The sequence below is a fragment of the Ochotona princeps genome, chromosome 5 (assembly GCF_030435755.1).
Source record: "Ochotona princeps isolate mOchPri1 chromosome 5, mOchPri1.hap1, whole genome shotgun sequence".
NCBI classification, from domain to species: domain Eukaryota; kingdom Metazoa; phylum Chordata; class Mammalia; order Lagomorpha; family Ochotonidae; genus Ochotona; species Ochotona princeps.
The window spans coordinates 58211293-58227992 of NC_080836.1; the positions used below are offsets into that span (position 1 = coordinate 58211293).

Below are 16700 nucleotides of genomic sequence, written 5' to 3' on the forward strand. Positions count from 1 at the left end.
TGAACGGCTTCTTCCTCAGACCTTCTCCCCAAAGACAAAGGAGGCAGTTCATAATTTGAAAAATATTTCTTCAAGTTTAAAAGAGAAAAATCAGGATTCCAATAAGTTCTTAAAGTTCTAAATTGTTCTTCACAATCATTTTTCATGATGAAACATGCTTAATTATTACATACACGTGCTTACATATAAATTTCCTGGCTAAAATACATGCTACCACCATGATAATAAAAACAAATATTAAACCATCCTCACAATCCTAAGAATGCCCCTTTAAATAAGGCACTCACATTTGGAAATAGGATATAACTATCAAATTAAATAAGATGTTTAAAGAAGTCTTTTATTAAACACAAACAACTTTTAACACATTATCAATACAAATAAGAAATGTCATTTAATGAATATATCAAAGATATGATGGGTTGTCTCCGTATTGACACAATAAAAATAATCAATTTGAGGAATTACAAAGTAAGATTTTGAGGATACCACTGGCTAGTAGTAACAGTTTAACTACTATCTAAATTTACTATAACCACCTGGGGAGGAAGGGCAACCATTGCTTTTTTTTTTTTAATAGAATTTTTAAACTCATATTAGCACCATTCAAAGCTTATTATCAGTTGTTCACCTATAAACTGACATGTCAGATAAAGCTTTAAAGCTAATTTTCAGTGCAACATTTGTAGTTCCTTCTTTTAAGATACATGGAGTCTAAGTTCTCAAAGTATGTTAAGTAATTATGCCTTGGTAGCTGCATGGTGTTAACATGTAGAAAGAAATGTGTCATGGGAAGAAATGAGGCTTATCCTGCTGTGAAATGCGTGGCTAATGCTGTGGTATGCTGACGCCATGCGGGAGTGTGAACAGCAGCTCTGCGGTGAGCTAGCGGCCATTAGCTCTCTGTGGTCACCATCTCGGGAGGTCTCAGCTGCTGCCTTTTGAGACTGACTAACTTCATCCTGTCTCTGATGTGCTCTGCAGTAGAAGCCATGTCACTTGGACTCCCAAAATACTGTTCAGTTCTAAAAGTTAAACAGACAAAAAACCAAAATTAATACAAACCCATTTAATAACAGTGAATGCAAAAGCAAGCAAAAACCACCAAAGTACTCTTGTTATATAGTCCATGTGCATATATCAGTTCATCTGCATAGCTGTTTTTGAGAAGTAATTCAGTAAGAAAATATTTTTAATGGCATTAAATATTTAAGACTTGAGAAAACCACATTAGCAGTATAAATGTCATAATTTTTTGCTTATTTAACTCAGTAAGTTCAAATGGCACAACACTGGAGCTATTTTACTTTACAGTTCTGAGTCTATAGTGCACACACACACACACACACACACACAATTCATATCTTTAAGGCCCGACAGTCTAGTGCAGCTGGCAAGTTAAATATTCTTTTTGATGTTTAGATACTCTAAGACAGAGATCAATCCATTTAATCTTATCCCATTTGCTAATTACTGCGTGCAGAGTCATAAAACATATTAGAAGTAACGGTTCTGCGTTTATTTCATATTTCTTAAGACCAGAAATTTAAGGCCTAGGAAGCTAAATGGTAAATTAAAATTTGAATCTGTATCTTCAAACTGAAAATTCAGACCACCAATTTCTTCTACTTTTACCATGAGAATGTATAAAAAAAACAAACTAAAATGTATCAAACTTAATAGAGTACAAATATGCTACCTCAATACAAATAATCACAGAAAACATCACACACCTTTGAGAAATATTTAATTTAGCACAAAACAAAAATACATGTACATACATTTTAATATGTATATAAAGGTCGATGAATGTACAATTTGAATGCCCAGTACTAGCTTATCCTTTAATGCTAAAGCATCAGGAAACAACACAGGGACTGTCAGTGACACACAGGAGAGAAGTTCCAAGTAAAGACACCCAGGGGGGACACTCCACGGTTGCCCTGAGCAGAACAGGAGCCCAACTATTACAACAGGCCCTGAAAGGCTGGAGGGTGAGTACACCAGAACAGAATGAACAGTCGAGACCATTACTGCAATACTACTGCTGGCTGAATTTTATTCTCTTTCATTGTCAAAACAAAGTAAGATTTACAATATACCTCTGACTGTTTAGGTTTAGGCATGACTAAGGATTACCTAAGCACAGGCTATGAAAAATATACTACTAAGGAAATGCAATGTCATCTTCCCCATGTCAACAAAAATAATCACTGGATGTTTGTTACATAAGTAGCTTTGATACCCGTTAAGTGTCAGGTTTGTTTTATGTACTTAATTTAGGTAGCTCATACGTCTGTGTTCCCTGCAGAACTACAACTATCACAGTGCTGATTTTAGATGTGCAAATTTAGCCACAGAGATAACATGCCTTTGTCTGAGGAATCACTGCTAGTAAATGCTAGTGCAGGGACACCTGACTTCAAAGTTACAATCATCCAACATACACTGCCAACCGAGTAAGTACAGCTTTATTTTAGTCTATGGTTTATCTGTTGTTGGAATCAAATACCCTCTCAGTTGCCTTGACATTATTTTCCAGGAAAGTCTGGCTCTGATCCTTCACTGGCCCATTATGTTACTGATTATTTCTTGTTTTCACCATCAACTATTTGAAATGAAAACAAACATGTGAATCAGGACTCCATCACTTTACACATGGTGAAATCAGGCCACCACACTGCACAGTGAAAAGAGAATGCATCTGTAGTGAAATACTTCTACAACCTGCTGCTAAGTAGTGAACATGTGCTGTCAGCAAGTATCAATGCTACTGCTGCTAAGAGCTGAGTTTGAATTTCTTTTCATTTGAAACCGATTTATTATAGGAACTGAAGATGTAGACCACAGCTAATTTACTTGGCATTTTAAACAACAGATTTTCCTCTCGTAATGATTTCACTTTAAGAGTTCACCAACAAAAGGTTAAAAATATTAGAAAAAGCACCATACCCATCAGGATAAACTACAGGAACAGTTAATCTATCCAAAAGTGATTTCCCAACTGCTTCAATTTCATCAAATTGCTCCTCATCATTAATAGCTTCAGGCTCTTCTGGACAGTCTTGCAAAATCTGCAATATATAGAAAAGGCAATATCAATTGAGACACAGAAAAAGGGAATCAAGCTCATACATATTTGTTACATTGAAGTTTCTATTATATTTCTAGCATTTTCACATGTACCTTGTGAAAGACTGCTTTATTATTGGTAAATCTGATTCAAGAAATTTAAACAGGGTCAACAGTTAGGAACAGTGGTTAAAATACATATGCTTGCATTCACATTGGTGCTCCTGTTTCAAATCTTGGCTTCTCTGCTTCTGATCTACAATCATGCCACTGTGCTCCCAGGAAAGCAAGAGATGATGACTCAAATATTTGGACCTCTGCTACTCATATGGAAGACCTAGACTGGGTTCTAGGCCACTGGGTTTGGCCTGCCCCATTCTGGCTGTTATGGGCATTTACTAAGTAAATCAGGGAACGGAGGCTCTGCCCTACAGAAAATAAATACAGAGGCAGCATTATGACACAGTGGGGTTAAGCTACCACCGGCTTACCATATTAGAGTGTGGGTTGGAGTCTTAGATGCCCTGCTTCCAATCCAGCTTCATGTTAATGAGCTTGAGAAGGCTGAGGAAGACAGAAATGTACTTGGGCATCTGCCACCCATGAGAAAATCCAGAATGGAGCTCCTGGCACCTGCTTTTGGCCTGGCCAAGCTCTCACTGTTGTGACCATTTGGAAAGTCAAACAGCAGAGAGAAGATATTCTCATTTCTCTCTCTGCCTTATAAATAATCTTAAAATTTCCCCCCAAAAAGTCTTTCATAGCCTCTAAAATAACAACAAAATGAATTGCTACTGATAATACAAAATTAGAGTACAAAAAAGTCTACAGTGATTTCCAAGAAAAAAAAATCATAGATTACTATTTCAAAACATGTAATCTGTGTTTAACAGGTATTCTCTGATTCATTAAGCAGTTATTTACTGATCAGCTTTTTGTTTGTTTATTTAGTGAGTTGCAATGTGAATGAGGTGTAGGCAGGATCCTAAAGACCTTATGGACTTCAAAAATGAAAGAAAAGCTACACTACAAACAACACATGTTTAGTATACAAGCAAGTAACTCTCAGGAAGACCTAGATAACTGAAACAAATGATCTGCAGTTGACTTAACTGACAGAAACTGATTAGGTTATAATTCAAATGTAGGACGTCCTGCACTTCGTAACAAAATACTACCTTTTTTCTTATTTTTAATTATTTAAATTTGGCTTCAACTTACTGCATATTTATAATGGAGGGATTAGAAAAAGAAATGCTTACCTTGCAACTATTTTGCAATATGCTTTATTTGATCCAACAGTGCTCATTTCACTGTTGCTCACAGATAGGCATTTTTATTTTTTTAATTTAACATTGAACTTACACATTTCTCAATTGCTAAACCACAATTTACTTACAGTTGTGGTTAAATTTATGTTTGTTGATAATAAAACAGAACAATCAAGAAAAAATATCTGCCAACAAAGATCATTATATAGGTCTGCAAAATAGATAAACCTTAAGTCTATTATGAGCAATTAATGGCCTAGTAGCAGAAAAATAAAATATTAATTTTCTTCTTAAAAAAGACTTATCATTTACTTAAAAGACAGGTTTACAGAGAGAGATGATCTTCTATTCACTGGTTCACTCCCAAACGGCTGCAATTGCCAAGACTAAGCCAATCTGAAATAAGGAGCCATGAGCTCCCAAGTCTCCTATGCTGGTGCAGGGGCCCAAGAACTTGCATCGTCCTCTGTTGCTTTCCCAGGCCATAAGCAGGAAGCTGGAATGGAAGTGAAGCAGCTGGCACTAGAATCAGTGCCCAAAAGGGATGCTGGTGCTGACAGGTGAAAAATCTGCCTGTTGAGCCATCGCCACTGGCCCTAGAATTATGAGTTTTATTTAAAAACTCACAACGGTATTTATTCTTATAAAACCTCTTAAGAATTCTAGATCTTACAGTGTCTTTGTAGATGACTTTAAAAGTGGTAACTAAAAATGTTCTCAGGGGTTTTTAGAAGTCAGATCAATTATCACACTTTGGCAGGTGAAGAAGGTGTCCAGTGACCACAGGGGTTGGGGAAGCTCCTGGGGTGCTGGTAAAGCAGTATTGTTTGAACAGTGTGCTGAATAGACACTAAAACCTTACTAAGCAAAATACTTACGGCTGTACTAACAGTATATGTCATAATAAAACACTGCATCAGTACGGTGGTGAATAAGCTAAGCTACCCTGTGTATTTTGTTGTGTCATCATTAGGCCCATTTAAAAAACAAAAAAAAAACACATATCTGTACGGTTTGCTGATTAATTAAAAAAGAGTTAGCTATGGACACCTTTCAGTGATTTTGTTCTTATTCTTACTCCCATTCTTTCAGTCCTAGTTTCCATTTAAGGATACAATCACAAGGGCTTCTTAACACTTTCTGACATGTAGTAGTAGTTGACAAAGTATGGTTTCCTACCTTGACATAACGAAATAAAGTAAGTCATAGAAACCTCAAAGAGCATAAAGAAAAGATTTGCAATTTTTCAACCAATTAAAACATTTGATCACTTTAAGACAACATATTACATTAAACAAACTTACACAGTGTGACCAACAAAATTTTTTAAACAGATTGGCTGCAAATTACATTGCTTAAATTTCCGCATTTTAAACATACAATAAATATCACTATAACTACATTTTTGTAAAAAGCCAACCTTTTCAGCATTTGAGTGAAATGCAATAGCCATTTCCAACCTATGTACTCTCTCCTCAGATGCAATGGTGAACTGCTTCCACACTCGGTTCAGGCGAGGAAGGGTGTCCCCGGAGGACCGAGAAGTGCAGCGCAAAGACTGGCACAGCACCACAGTGGCCTGCAACAACTGTCTACCATAGTCGTAAGTGCTCTAAAAAAGAAGCAGCAAACATGAAAGAGTAAGAACCCTGTAAAAGAAGGATGGGAAGGATGTGTCAAAGGACTGCATATTAAATGGGGCTGCAATTAAATAATGTGAATCCAGGGACACTTCTTACTGCCAATGATCTGCATGCATAAGCAATGCTGGGAAAGCAACACTTATACTTTACAGTACGTTTTTCCCTGTTAGGCTTCTTCCTTATACTCTGCTTGCACCATTTCAGCCTGCTAAATTCCAATAGCCAAAAAACATGTCTGCTCAATAACTAATCAAAGCAAGTGGGTAAAAGTGGGTACTTCATATTCCATATAGGAAGTTAAAACTGCTAACAATGTGATTCAATTATTAAGGAAAATAAATTCAGAGACTTTTCATCACAACTCTATTAATTTGCTAAAACTAGAGAGATGCAGAAAATGAGGTTTCTAATTTACTGACATGAACATACATTTCAGATTAACTTCTGTAAACGAGCAAACAGATTGCTTCCAAAAGTCATAATATGAAACATAAATCAGAGGGGGCATTCAGAATCTAGTATGTGAGGAAACAACAACCCTCTCAAGTTTATGCAGGTAGTGTGGGTACATGCGCTGTTATTCTTAGTTCTATGTTATTTATAGAATAATAAACATGACTTTCTCATACATTAAGTTACATTATACCAATGGAGACAGCTATTCAAACACTGAACTTATAAAAAAGAAAGGGAATCAGTTCTGTACCTGTGCTACATCAACAAATTTTCTATGCTTTTCCAGTAAAACTTTTGTTTCCTGAGCATCATCACCCAGTCTGATGTGGGTCTTCAGCAGAGCATCCAGCAGTTCACTGAGCCATTCAACTGCCTAAAACAAAACAGAGCACGCTGAAACTTAACTCACTACTCATTATTTCTCACATGGAAACACCACATGCATACAAATGTTTTCAGAATCAGTTAATCTGTTCATTATAATCTTAATTCTTAAAACTTATTCTATTTAATGCCAAGATAAAAGAATTAATGACCTCTTCTACTCGTTACCAATTTAAAATCTAAAGGCAAAATCTAAAGAGAAACTTTTTTTCAAAATAAATATCACATTACAGAAGATCATGTCTTTCTGTAATACAATTGTTTTGGGGTCTCATTAAAGATTTCTGTTGCTACACACATTTCCTTGGCAACAAACTGAAATGATGTTTGGATGCTAATGACACAAAGATACCAAAATTTTTATCTGGCATTGAAGATATTTTTCATGCATTAAAAACATACTGTGCTTCACTAGCCTTTATTCTGAATGCAAATGACAACTCATCCATAATAAATAATAGTTACAATCTCCAGTTCAATCTCTAGTTCAGTAAGACGTCTGCAACCTATGTAACAATACCAAATCTACTTTTTCAACAGTTGGATCTAGAATCTGAATTAGTGTGTGTACCTTCTTAGCATCATGAGAAACATTTTTCTGTGCAATTAGATGGAATTAATCTTCCAGAAAAGAGGTCCTTACCTGGGCAGCATCTTCTTCACACTTGAACAGCTGAACCATCTGAAGCATCTTTAACCGTCGCACATCTACCATGTCTTCACATCTAATAAACCGAAACACAAAGTTAGCTCATCATTTCATATTACTAGTTATTATTATAACACCTTCATCTAACTCCTAAGTTTTCACTTTCATACATATTCAATCACAAAGTATTTATCCAAAGTTGCTACAAGTCATATATTTATTGTTCAACTTAAGTCTTTATATAGTTATCCTATCAAAATAATGGGACATTACAGCCTAAAGATAACATGAATTCTATAAAATCTTTTTTTTAAAAGATTTATTTATTTTTATTACAAAGTCAGATATACAGAGAGGAGGAGAGACAGAGAGGAAGAACTTCCGTCTGATGATTCACTCTCCAAGTAAGCCGCAACGGGCCGGTGCTGTGCCGATCCGAAGCCAGGAGCCAGGAACTCTTCCGGGTCTCCCACACGGGAGATGGCTTTGGGCCATCTTCGACTGCTTTCCCAGGCCACAAGCAGGGAATTAAAAGGGAAGAGGAGCTGCCGGGATTAGAATCGGCACCCATATGGGATCCCGGGGCATTCAAGGCGAGGACTTAAGCCACTAGGCCACGCTGCCAGGCCCAGAATTCTATAAAATCTTAAGCAAAGCTTAATGTATTAATGTTAAGACCCAAAGAAATCTCTATTACCGGTTACTATTAAACATAACTAACAATTCAACTGTAAAATTATCAAATACTAGTTTTGAACATGATGATATAAAATATTTCTAAAAACAAACATTTTTCATTGAATTATATTTTCCAGAAAAACATCTAATTCTAAACTTTAAGAAAAGCCCTCTTCTACTTTAGAGGGGAAAAATGCCACAGTTCTCTGGGAAAAAAATAAAAAACAAGTCAGAGTGTTTTTAAAATTTTCATTGTTGTCTGCTTGGATGTTACCCTCAGCTCTGCTTCCATGTACTGTATGTGGAAGGGCATTCTCATTGCAGACCCAAATACCAAACACAAGTTATGCAGCAGGTACTAGATTCTGCTACAGCCATGTTTTCAATGGAAAACTACAGTCAGGAATAAGTAGTTCTGAGGATCACTTCCATAGTATACTGATGACAGATAATGTGCTATACATTTCATCATGTTCTTAGAATTCTATCTTTGAAATCCATTCTAATTAAAAAAAAAACTGCAAGAAAGGATTCTGAATGTTTTCACTATAAATACGATAAATATTTGAGAAGTATGTTTACCCTGGTGTGTATCTATGCACAGTGTATGTGTGTAACAATCAAAAGGTACTCCATAAACATACAAATTTATGTCAGAAATATAAAAAAAGTCAAAAACAATATAGAAAAAGTTATCTGAAGGATATTTTTATACAAGTGTTCTCAATAAAAATCATAGCATGATGCTAAGATACAGCATGTTTATATCCTAATAACTTGTTTAATTGTAAAACTCCCTACAAGGGACTGAAGAGAAGTAACTAATTTTTTTTAAAATATGAAACTAAAAGCAATGTTAACTGATGAAAATTCTATCATACATATATTTATTGTACATTACATGTTAAGCACCAGATGATATCCTGTTAAAAAAAAAACACAGTCTCGGGCCTGGCTCAGTAGCCTACTGGCTAAAGTCCTTGCTTTGTGCACACCGGGATCCCATATGGGAGCGGTTCATAACCCGGCTGCCCTACTTCCCATCCAGCTCCCTGCTGTGGCCTGGGAAAGCAGTCAAGGATGGCCCAAAGCCTTGGGACCCTGCACCCACATGGGAGACCCAGAAGAAGCTCCTGGCTCCTGGCTTCGGATTGCTCAGTTCCAGCCGTTGCGGCCACTTGGGGAGTGAACCATCAGATGGAAGATCTTCCCCTCTGTCTCTCCTCCTCTCTGTATATCTGACTTTGTAATAAAAAATATTTCAAAAAAAAACCACAGTCTATTGTTAAGAGTCCATAACGTCTACTCTTTGAGGAAAAGAGCTTTTCATAATCAATGTAATAAATATTATGTAGCTGTGTAAAACTCTTTATGGGAGTAGGAAAGAAAAAGTGACGAATGTAGCTCAGAAATACTTAAAAAGTACACTTGAGTCTTGAAGAATTAGAGGGAATCCAATATGCAGAAAATGAAGAAAGAAATAATAGTTATTAATGCATGAAAAGGCATGATGCACTTAGGAAGATGAAAACATAAGTGTTATTCTGCAAGAAAATTATACAAGATTATGCAAGATTTGATTATAAAAGGTCTCCTACACTATCCCAGGGAGAATGAACTTCATCTGCAAAAGAAGAAAGAAAGGTCACTGAAACATGGTTTTCATAATCCCTGTGCTTTAGAAAGATTACTGCTGGGCAGATAGACTGGTAAGGAGCAAAGATTCTAGAACAACAATCTTGGTAGCAAAATGATAACTTTAACCTAAACAGAAAAGTCAAAGCCAAGAGAAGAACAAGTTTTGGGGGGCAGTAATTTAATCTGGACATATGTTTGAGGAGCACTGTGGCATCCAGCCAGAGGTCAGAGGTGGTTAACTGGAAGGAGCATAGGTAAAGGGTGTAGGTAAGGGCAATAATTACAAAACCCTACTGATGGCAAAGAAAATCATTAAAGTAGTAAGACTGCCCACAAAAAGGAGAATCTGGCCTCAGAACAAACCCTAAAAGCAGTGCGTTTAGCTGCAGACCGAGAAACCTGAGCGAGAAACCTGAGGAAACACAAGAGGAAACGCAGCGCCAGGAGGAGGATCGTAAATGGTGGTTTTCAAGACAAGGTTGCCAAGGAAAGTCAGTTGTACCCAACACCAATCAAATATCTAAAGACCACAGGCATTTCATGGATTTTGCTAAAGACCAGGCACTTTTTTTTTCCAAAAAGCAATTACAGTAAGACTGAACTGAACTGAAATTATGAGGGCAGAAGTCATAGTGAAGCAGTTTGAAAACAAAACTGAGGCTAGTATGTAAATAGTATAAATACATACTAGGCCTTCAAATGACTTGGGCAGTTGAGGAAGGAAGGAGAGCTCTGAGGCTAGAAAACAAGATTAAAAAAAACACAGACACAGTGTAATCGTTTAAATTTAAAAACAAAAACAAAAATAGGAGAGATTAAAGGACTTAAATGAGGGGCAGGAATTAAAGTAGAGAATGGGAAGACAGGTCAGAGATCAATTCAGAGTCCATAGGAAAAGATGGGCTTTGCTGAGAGGAAAGTCTAATGTCCCTTTGCAACATGGATACATCAGCAAACACGAGGTGGAGAGGCAGAGGAATATCTGGGCCTGGCTGTGTTCTGTGTGATTTGGAGGAGGGTTTCTGGGAAGCCTTTTTGTTTATTCTTGGATATTGATCATTTACTTTGTAGTTGATGGTGCCAAATGAGTTTTCAAAGAATCTTTTCAATTCCTACTTCTATATCAAAGGAAATAAGCATAATCAATCTATTGTCTACTCATTCTACAGTGAATATGAAAACAATGAATGTGTACACTTGTTACAAAGTTTAGATGAATAAGCAGATCAGCAGAGAGTCTAGACTTAATACCGATTCTAAACTAAGCCAGAACAGAAAAGAAAAACTCTCCAAAAAATTTCTCCAATAGCACAGTAGTTTATGTTGTATTGAGGGCATGTAATGTGAATTACTTGACTCTAACAGAAATCTTAATTATCAAGTATAAAGGATAAAGGTATGTACAAATTGAACAAATTTTCATTCTTTGTTGGTGTAATTATACACAACAATTACTACATTTACCAAAAAGCTACCACATGCCTACTGTAGAGCAGATAAGAAATTACAGTTTGTAAAGGATAAGTTGCATAACTTTCATTTTAATTAGTACTATGTTAGTGTGGTAAAAATGAACAGTCAAACGTTGCCTTTGTTTCCTAAGCTGCATGTCTTCCATGACTCCTTGTATGTGGTCCACACTCTCTTTGTTCTCAATGGTTACATCCTTTCCATAGGCCCAGGAAGCCTGATTGGAGAGCTGATCCAGGAGGCCTTGACCTTTCTCACGCAAACCTTGCAATCCCACATCTAAAACAGAATTCATTAGATGTAATCTCCTAAATAACCAAGGCGTTCCCCCTCCCAACTAAATGCTCTCTGCAGACTCTGTACTTCGATGCCAAGTCTATCAGTTTTGTACATTACACCATCAGGGGATGAAGTCTTCTAAACTCTTTAAGCAGCAAAGCCTCTGCTTGAATTCTCCCTTGAGTAAAAATCTCCCTGAAGGGACTCTTCAAAACACACATTCCCACAGAGTAAAACTACTTCCAAAAACTGTAAGCAGGAAGAAGCATGGGGATGTCTATTTTGGTGAATAGATTTTTCTCTATTTATTTCCCTTCATGCTCCTATGTAGCCCAACTTTTAGAATAAAGCAAGTATTTTACTGTTTTAAAAAGTATAAGATGTTTAGGATTTCAAAACATTTATATGATGTATAGTGGTATAAAAAGAACGCTGAACACTGAGTGAAAAACAGTTTCACTGGTATACCATGAGAAGTGATACTTAGGATCCATTATTGCACTATTCAGTCAGAAATGTATAGAGCAACTCTTCTGTTTTTTAAGGAAAAGAATGGCTCAAGAAAACCTGACATTTTAAAACCAATTTACATAGCATATTAAAAATCAATATGCTTTTTGCTAAAGTAACAAGAACTACAAGTAAAATGCCAATACAAACGTGATTTTTCAAACCAACTCCTTCAAGTTGTTTCAATAACTAACTTAAACCATATGCTCCTAGTTTGTACTACGTCTTTGCTAAGGTCTTCCATCCTCTCCCTTATTCACCCTTCTGCAGTCTCACTGAATATGACACTCTCTTCTCATTTCTATCCCCACCTAGGGCGGCCCCTGTGCTCCTACTGTGGGAAAATGCAAAAGGTCTTAACGTCATGTGACAGAACTCGCTGAGGGAAACTGGAGTATATACTGCTGGTATTATTATCAGCTTGGGAAAACAAATGCACAAAACCAAACCAACTACATTTTTAACAAGGTTAGGATATGGAAACAACAAAAACCATTGCATAAAACACGGTTTGGGGCATACAAGGGTCACCACAAAACACTACACAGCTAATTGTAATTTATGCATGCACTACAAATGACTGATCATAGTATATGCAAGACAGAGCACCTGTAGATACGGCTGGGCAAACCAGAAAAGCTAAAGGCCCAATGAAGGGAAGACTGACTCACCAACAATACCAAATAAACTTTTATCATTAAATTAAACCCCTTTGGGGGCCACAGAAAACCTTTTTTTCCCTGTGCTTCTTGCAAATAATTAGTTCAACATAATTTGACTTAATTGTCTAACCACAGTAATGATACTTTAAAAAAAAAACTCTCTTATGTTTCAGCATTTTTAAAATCTGCTTACCAACACTTTTCAGCTTCTCTTCAAGCAGTTTTAAAGTTTGCTGAATCGATGCTCCATCAGCTGGTGCTACATCTACGCACAACATCCCTAATAAGCCATCCAACTGCTGAGACAACTAAAGCAGAGGGACACCAAAGAGATAACCCTGATGTAATCAGCATCTAAAGTGTTTAATGATAAATGAGCTTTATACCTAATGAGGTTATCACAATTACACTTATAAAGACTATGCTGTTAAAAGACATGGGCCAATCATTAGGATACACGTGATCTGGAGAACACATACAGAGACGCATGCACTGAGAAAACACCGAGATACATCCAGGTCAGCAGAACGCAAACCACCACTGATGCCTCCATTTCCAGCTAGGTTTTAAAGCATACACACTGATAAACAGTTAAAATTAAATATATGTACTAGTTTAGAACACTCAAGTTAGACAATAAAAGGTTTAGCTGCATGCAGAATGGCTTAAGAACACAGCTCAAGAGAAAAAAAAAATCAAAGAAGTTTATTTCATTATCCCCATCAGTAAATTATTTTATTATTCCAGAAAAATAATTAGGAGGCATGCAAACCAGCAAAAAATCATGTGCAGATCAGTGCTCAGATCACTTGAAAAAAATAAGAGCAATCACAGTGGACACTTACATCTTGGGCAACACCGTGGAATTCAAGAGCTGCTTGCAGGAGATTCTGCCTAAACTCCAGCTGACTGGCCTGTCGGTAACAAACATCACTGAGCTGCTGCTGCAGGGACTTCAGTTCCACAAGATCCTCCTCGTCTCCGGCATTCAGGAGTGCTGCGATCTGTTGATTGAGCTCCACATACACTGCAAACCACTCCTGTAATCAAGATGTTGGAAAGTAAATAGATGTAGGTTACCAATTACACATACATACACTTACAGATGAACAGTACAATGGAAACTAGAGTACTGGGTGTTTACAGAATACAAGTCTACTCCCAAAGCAAGAAGGACTCCACTATGACACAAATGAATACATCTGTACAGCATGATGGTATATTTCATCCCTACTCAAAATTAGTACATCATGATACAATAACGGAAATTTAAGCTTATAATTATTACTAAGGGACTAAATAGTAATGTAACCATTTGGGGAGTAATAGCAGGAGAGGGAGAAATGGGGGGGGTAGGGAAGGGAAAAATTCCAATACCTACAAAACGGTGTTGTGGCAAACAAAAATTAATTAGTTTAGTAGTTTTGAGTTCTTGGAGGATATTTCATTTTGCAATTTTCCCAGATAAGCTAACATATATAAAAATTATTCTAGGGAAAATCATTTAAATTCGGGGGTGGGAGTTCCCATCCCTTGAGTCCTTCCTTTACAATCCCTGGACTTCACTGCTTGTTAAAAGCAAAATATACCTATCCTTATCCTGGTAATCCAATGCTTCCCTCTATTTCTTGCTCTAAGTAAAAACTGTCCAACCTCAGAGAAAAAAATAACACCCCGCAGCCCTCTCAAGAGACTACTGTCTTTGTTTCTATACCAGACATTCCACAGACCTGAAGATGAGACTGGGGTCCATCTCATTCCTCAGTAGTACTTCCACACCACCTCTTCCTCCTCTTCTCTGAAAGACTGCATCTGCTTTGCAAGGCATGGTGTTGGGTTCCACCTTCCCAGACTTCCCAGAGCACCAGCCTTCTCAGCTCCCTCTCTGCAGAATGACACGCTGGGTCTGCAGTGCTTCCACTCACGTCCAACTATCTCCCTTCCACCTCAGTTCAGTTACCTACATCACCGGCCATTAAAAATCTGCCAACATATACCACTATACAACTATAAAGTTCTCCATTTAAAAATCTCATTTTCTGATCACCAGGTACTGACTTCCCAATTCACTTTTCATTATTTAGTATGCTCATACATACAGCCCCATCTTGAGCCTACCCTTCTATTGATTCCAGATGAGTATGTCCATCTTCGGTCACAGGCTCTCATCACCCAGTATATAAACCTATACCCTCCTTTCTTCTCTAAGATTAACCTATCAAATTCCTAAGATTAACCTGTCAAATGCCTTCTGTGTACCTGTACCAGCATTGCTGAAAATGGACAAAAGAAACACTATGAGGGCAGATTTGATTTGAAGTGATCACTAAACAGTCTGAAACAGAGCTTTAGCACAATGTTTCTGTTTCTCTAGTCAGTATACTTTCTACTCAGAATCATTTTCACTCCTTAAATCCCTAACACTCCTCCTTTACCTCTAAATTCTCAAAGATCTTGCTTCTTAAATTCACTGAGAACAGGAAAGAACTCTATTGTTTTCCCACTGTTAAATTTGTAATCTTCCTTTCTGTGACCTGTACTCTGCTCTATTGTCAATAATGGACACCCTGTGCCTGCTTCTAAGGACACTGCTCCATGTGGCCATTACAAAATACCTCCCATTGCCCACATAAAGTTTTGCTCTTGAAATTATCATTACCTTCTCCTTTCCTCCCCTGTCACCTTCTATCTTTCAGCTGGATAATTTCCATCAGCATGCACTATACTATAGTACACAATAAAATACACACTTAGGATTGTGCATTTTACTCAGCTAAGGGCACTTCAAAAATATATGGAAAATGGAACTGAAAGCTATTTTAATGCAAAACATTTTAAAATCCATGAGTAACTTTTCTCATAATATATATTTTCTGTAAACTTTTTAACTTAAACCTCAAATTGCCAAACAATAAAACACGTTACTGTACTAAATACTTCTAAACTTATTGTCAGTCTCAACAATACTCATTTCCATGTACCTTAGTAAATTCTGTTAGTCAACAACAAAACACATTTCTAATTTTCAAGCTTTGTCAGAAACTACCCGTTCAAATTTTAATTTTCTACGTATATTAGTACTTTCTAAAATACTGGAGTTTTCTCTTATATGGAATCTAAATTTCAATACTTGACATTGTGCTTTAACGTAAAATGGTATTTAAGTTTTTTTAAATTCCCTTAAATAGTGACAATACTAGATAATTTCAGTATAATTTGATATAATTCCCACAAATTTTTTTAACTGCTGACTTTTATTTACAAAAGGAAAAGCTTTAAGGAAACATTAGCATATTCTTAAGCATCACCCAGCACCAACTAACCTGTTTTTTCTTTATTATTATTGCTTTCCATTATGCAGTTTTGTAGATCGAGGGCTTCCCCTCTTTTGCTCCCTTCCCATTCTTCCCACTTTCTAAAATTCCCCCCATATTATGATAATAATATACTTCTTCAACTGTAGTCACAATTCCAATATTCTGCTCTTTAAGTGTATCATGATATGTTGACACAGGAAATCCAAGAAAATCTAGTATCAAACTGCCAAAGTATAATTAACAGTCTCATTGAATGGTTTTTCTTTTATTGGAAAGTAGAGATGCACACTGCAGTGCTTCCTTTTCTGGTACTCTATTTTCAGGTTGATGATGTAGTGCCACCTATTGGTTAAAACAGTGCAATCGTCTTTCTTAAATCTCTTGGATTTGAAAATGCCAAACAAAATCCCTAGGAAAAGCATAAGGAAACTCCATAAGCCACTCAACATCAATAATTATTACTGTGACATTGTGGCACAGTGGGTCAAGTGTTGTCATGCCAGCATCCCCTAAGAGTGCTGGTTCGAGTCAGGGCTCCTTGCTAATTGTGCACGAGAGGACAGACAAGGTGGCCCAAATCCCTGGTACCTTGCTACTAACATTAGAGATCTGGATAGAGTTCCAGGCCTATGGCCTAGCCCAGCACCAAGCACCGTGGCCTTTTGGGGAAT

At 36.9% G+C, this 16700-nt stretch overlaps 1 protein-coding gene across 2 annotated transcripts in view; it reads right to left on the reverse strand.

Moving 5' to 3' along the window:
* Window positions 1-321: 321 nt before the first annotated feature.
* SESTD1 (SEC14 and spectrin domain containing 1) overlaps window positions 322-16700 on the reverse strand; it is a 71291-nt gene continuing 54912 nt past the window's right edge. For both annotated transcript variants that reach the window (XM_004577005.3, XM_058664686.1), the window contains 8 exons: window positions 13558-13752; window positions 12906-13020; window positions 11381-11540; window positions 7470-7551; window positions 6693-6815; window positions 5764-5955; window positions 2953-3074; window positions 322-1025 (listed from right to left, as the gene is read on the reverse strand). In XM_004577005.3, the coding sequence (XP_004577062.2) occupies window positions 896-1025; window positions 2953-3074; window positions 5764-5955; window positions 6693-6815; window positions 7470-7551; window positions 11381-11540; window positions 12906-13020; window positions 13558-13752 (1119 nt within the window). In that variant the 3' untranslated portion in view covers window positions 322-895. The remainder of the gene's footprint in view (window positions 1026-2952; window positions 3075-5763; window positions 5956-6692; window positions 6816-7469; window positions 7552-11380; window positions 11541-12905; window positions 13021-13557; window positions 13753-16700) is intronic.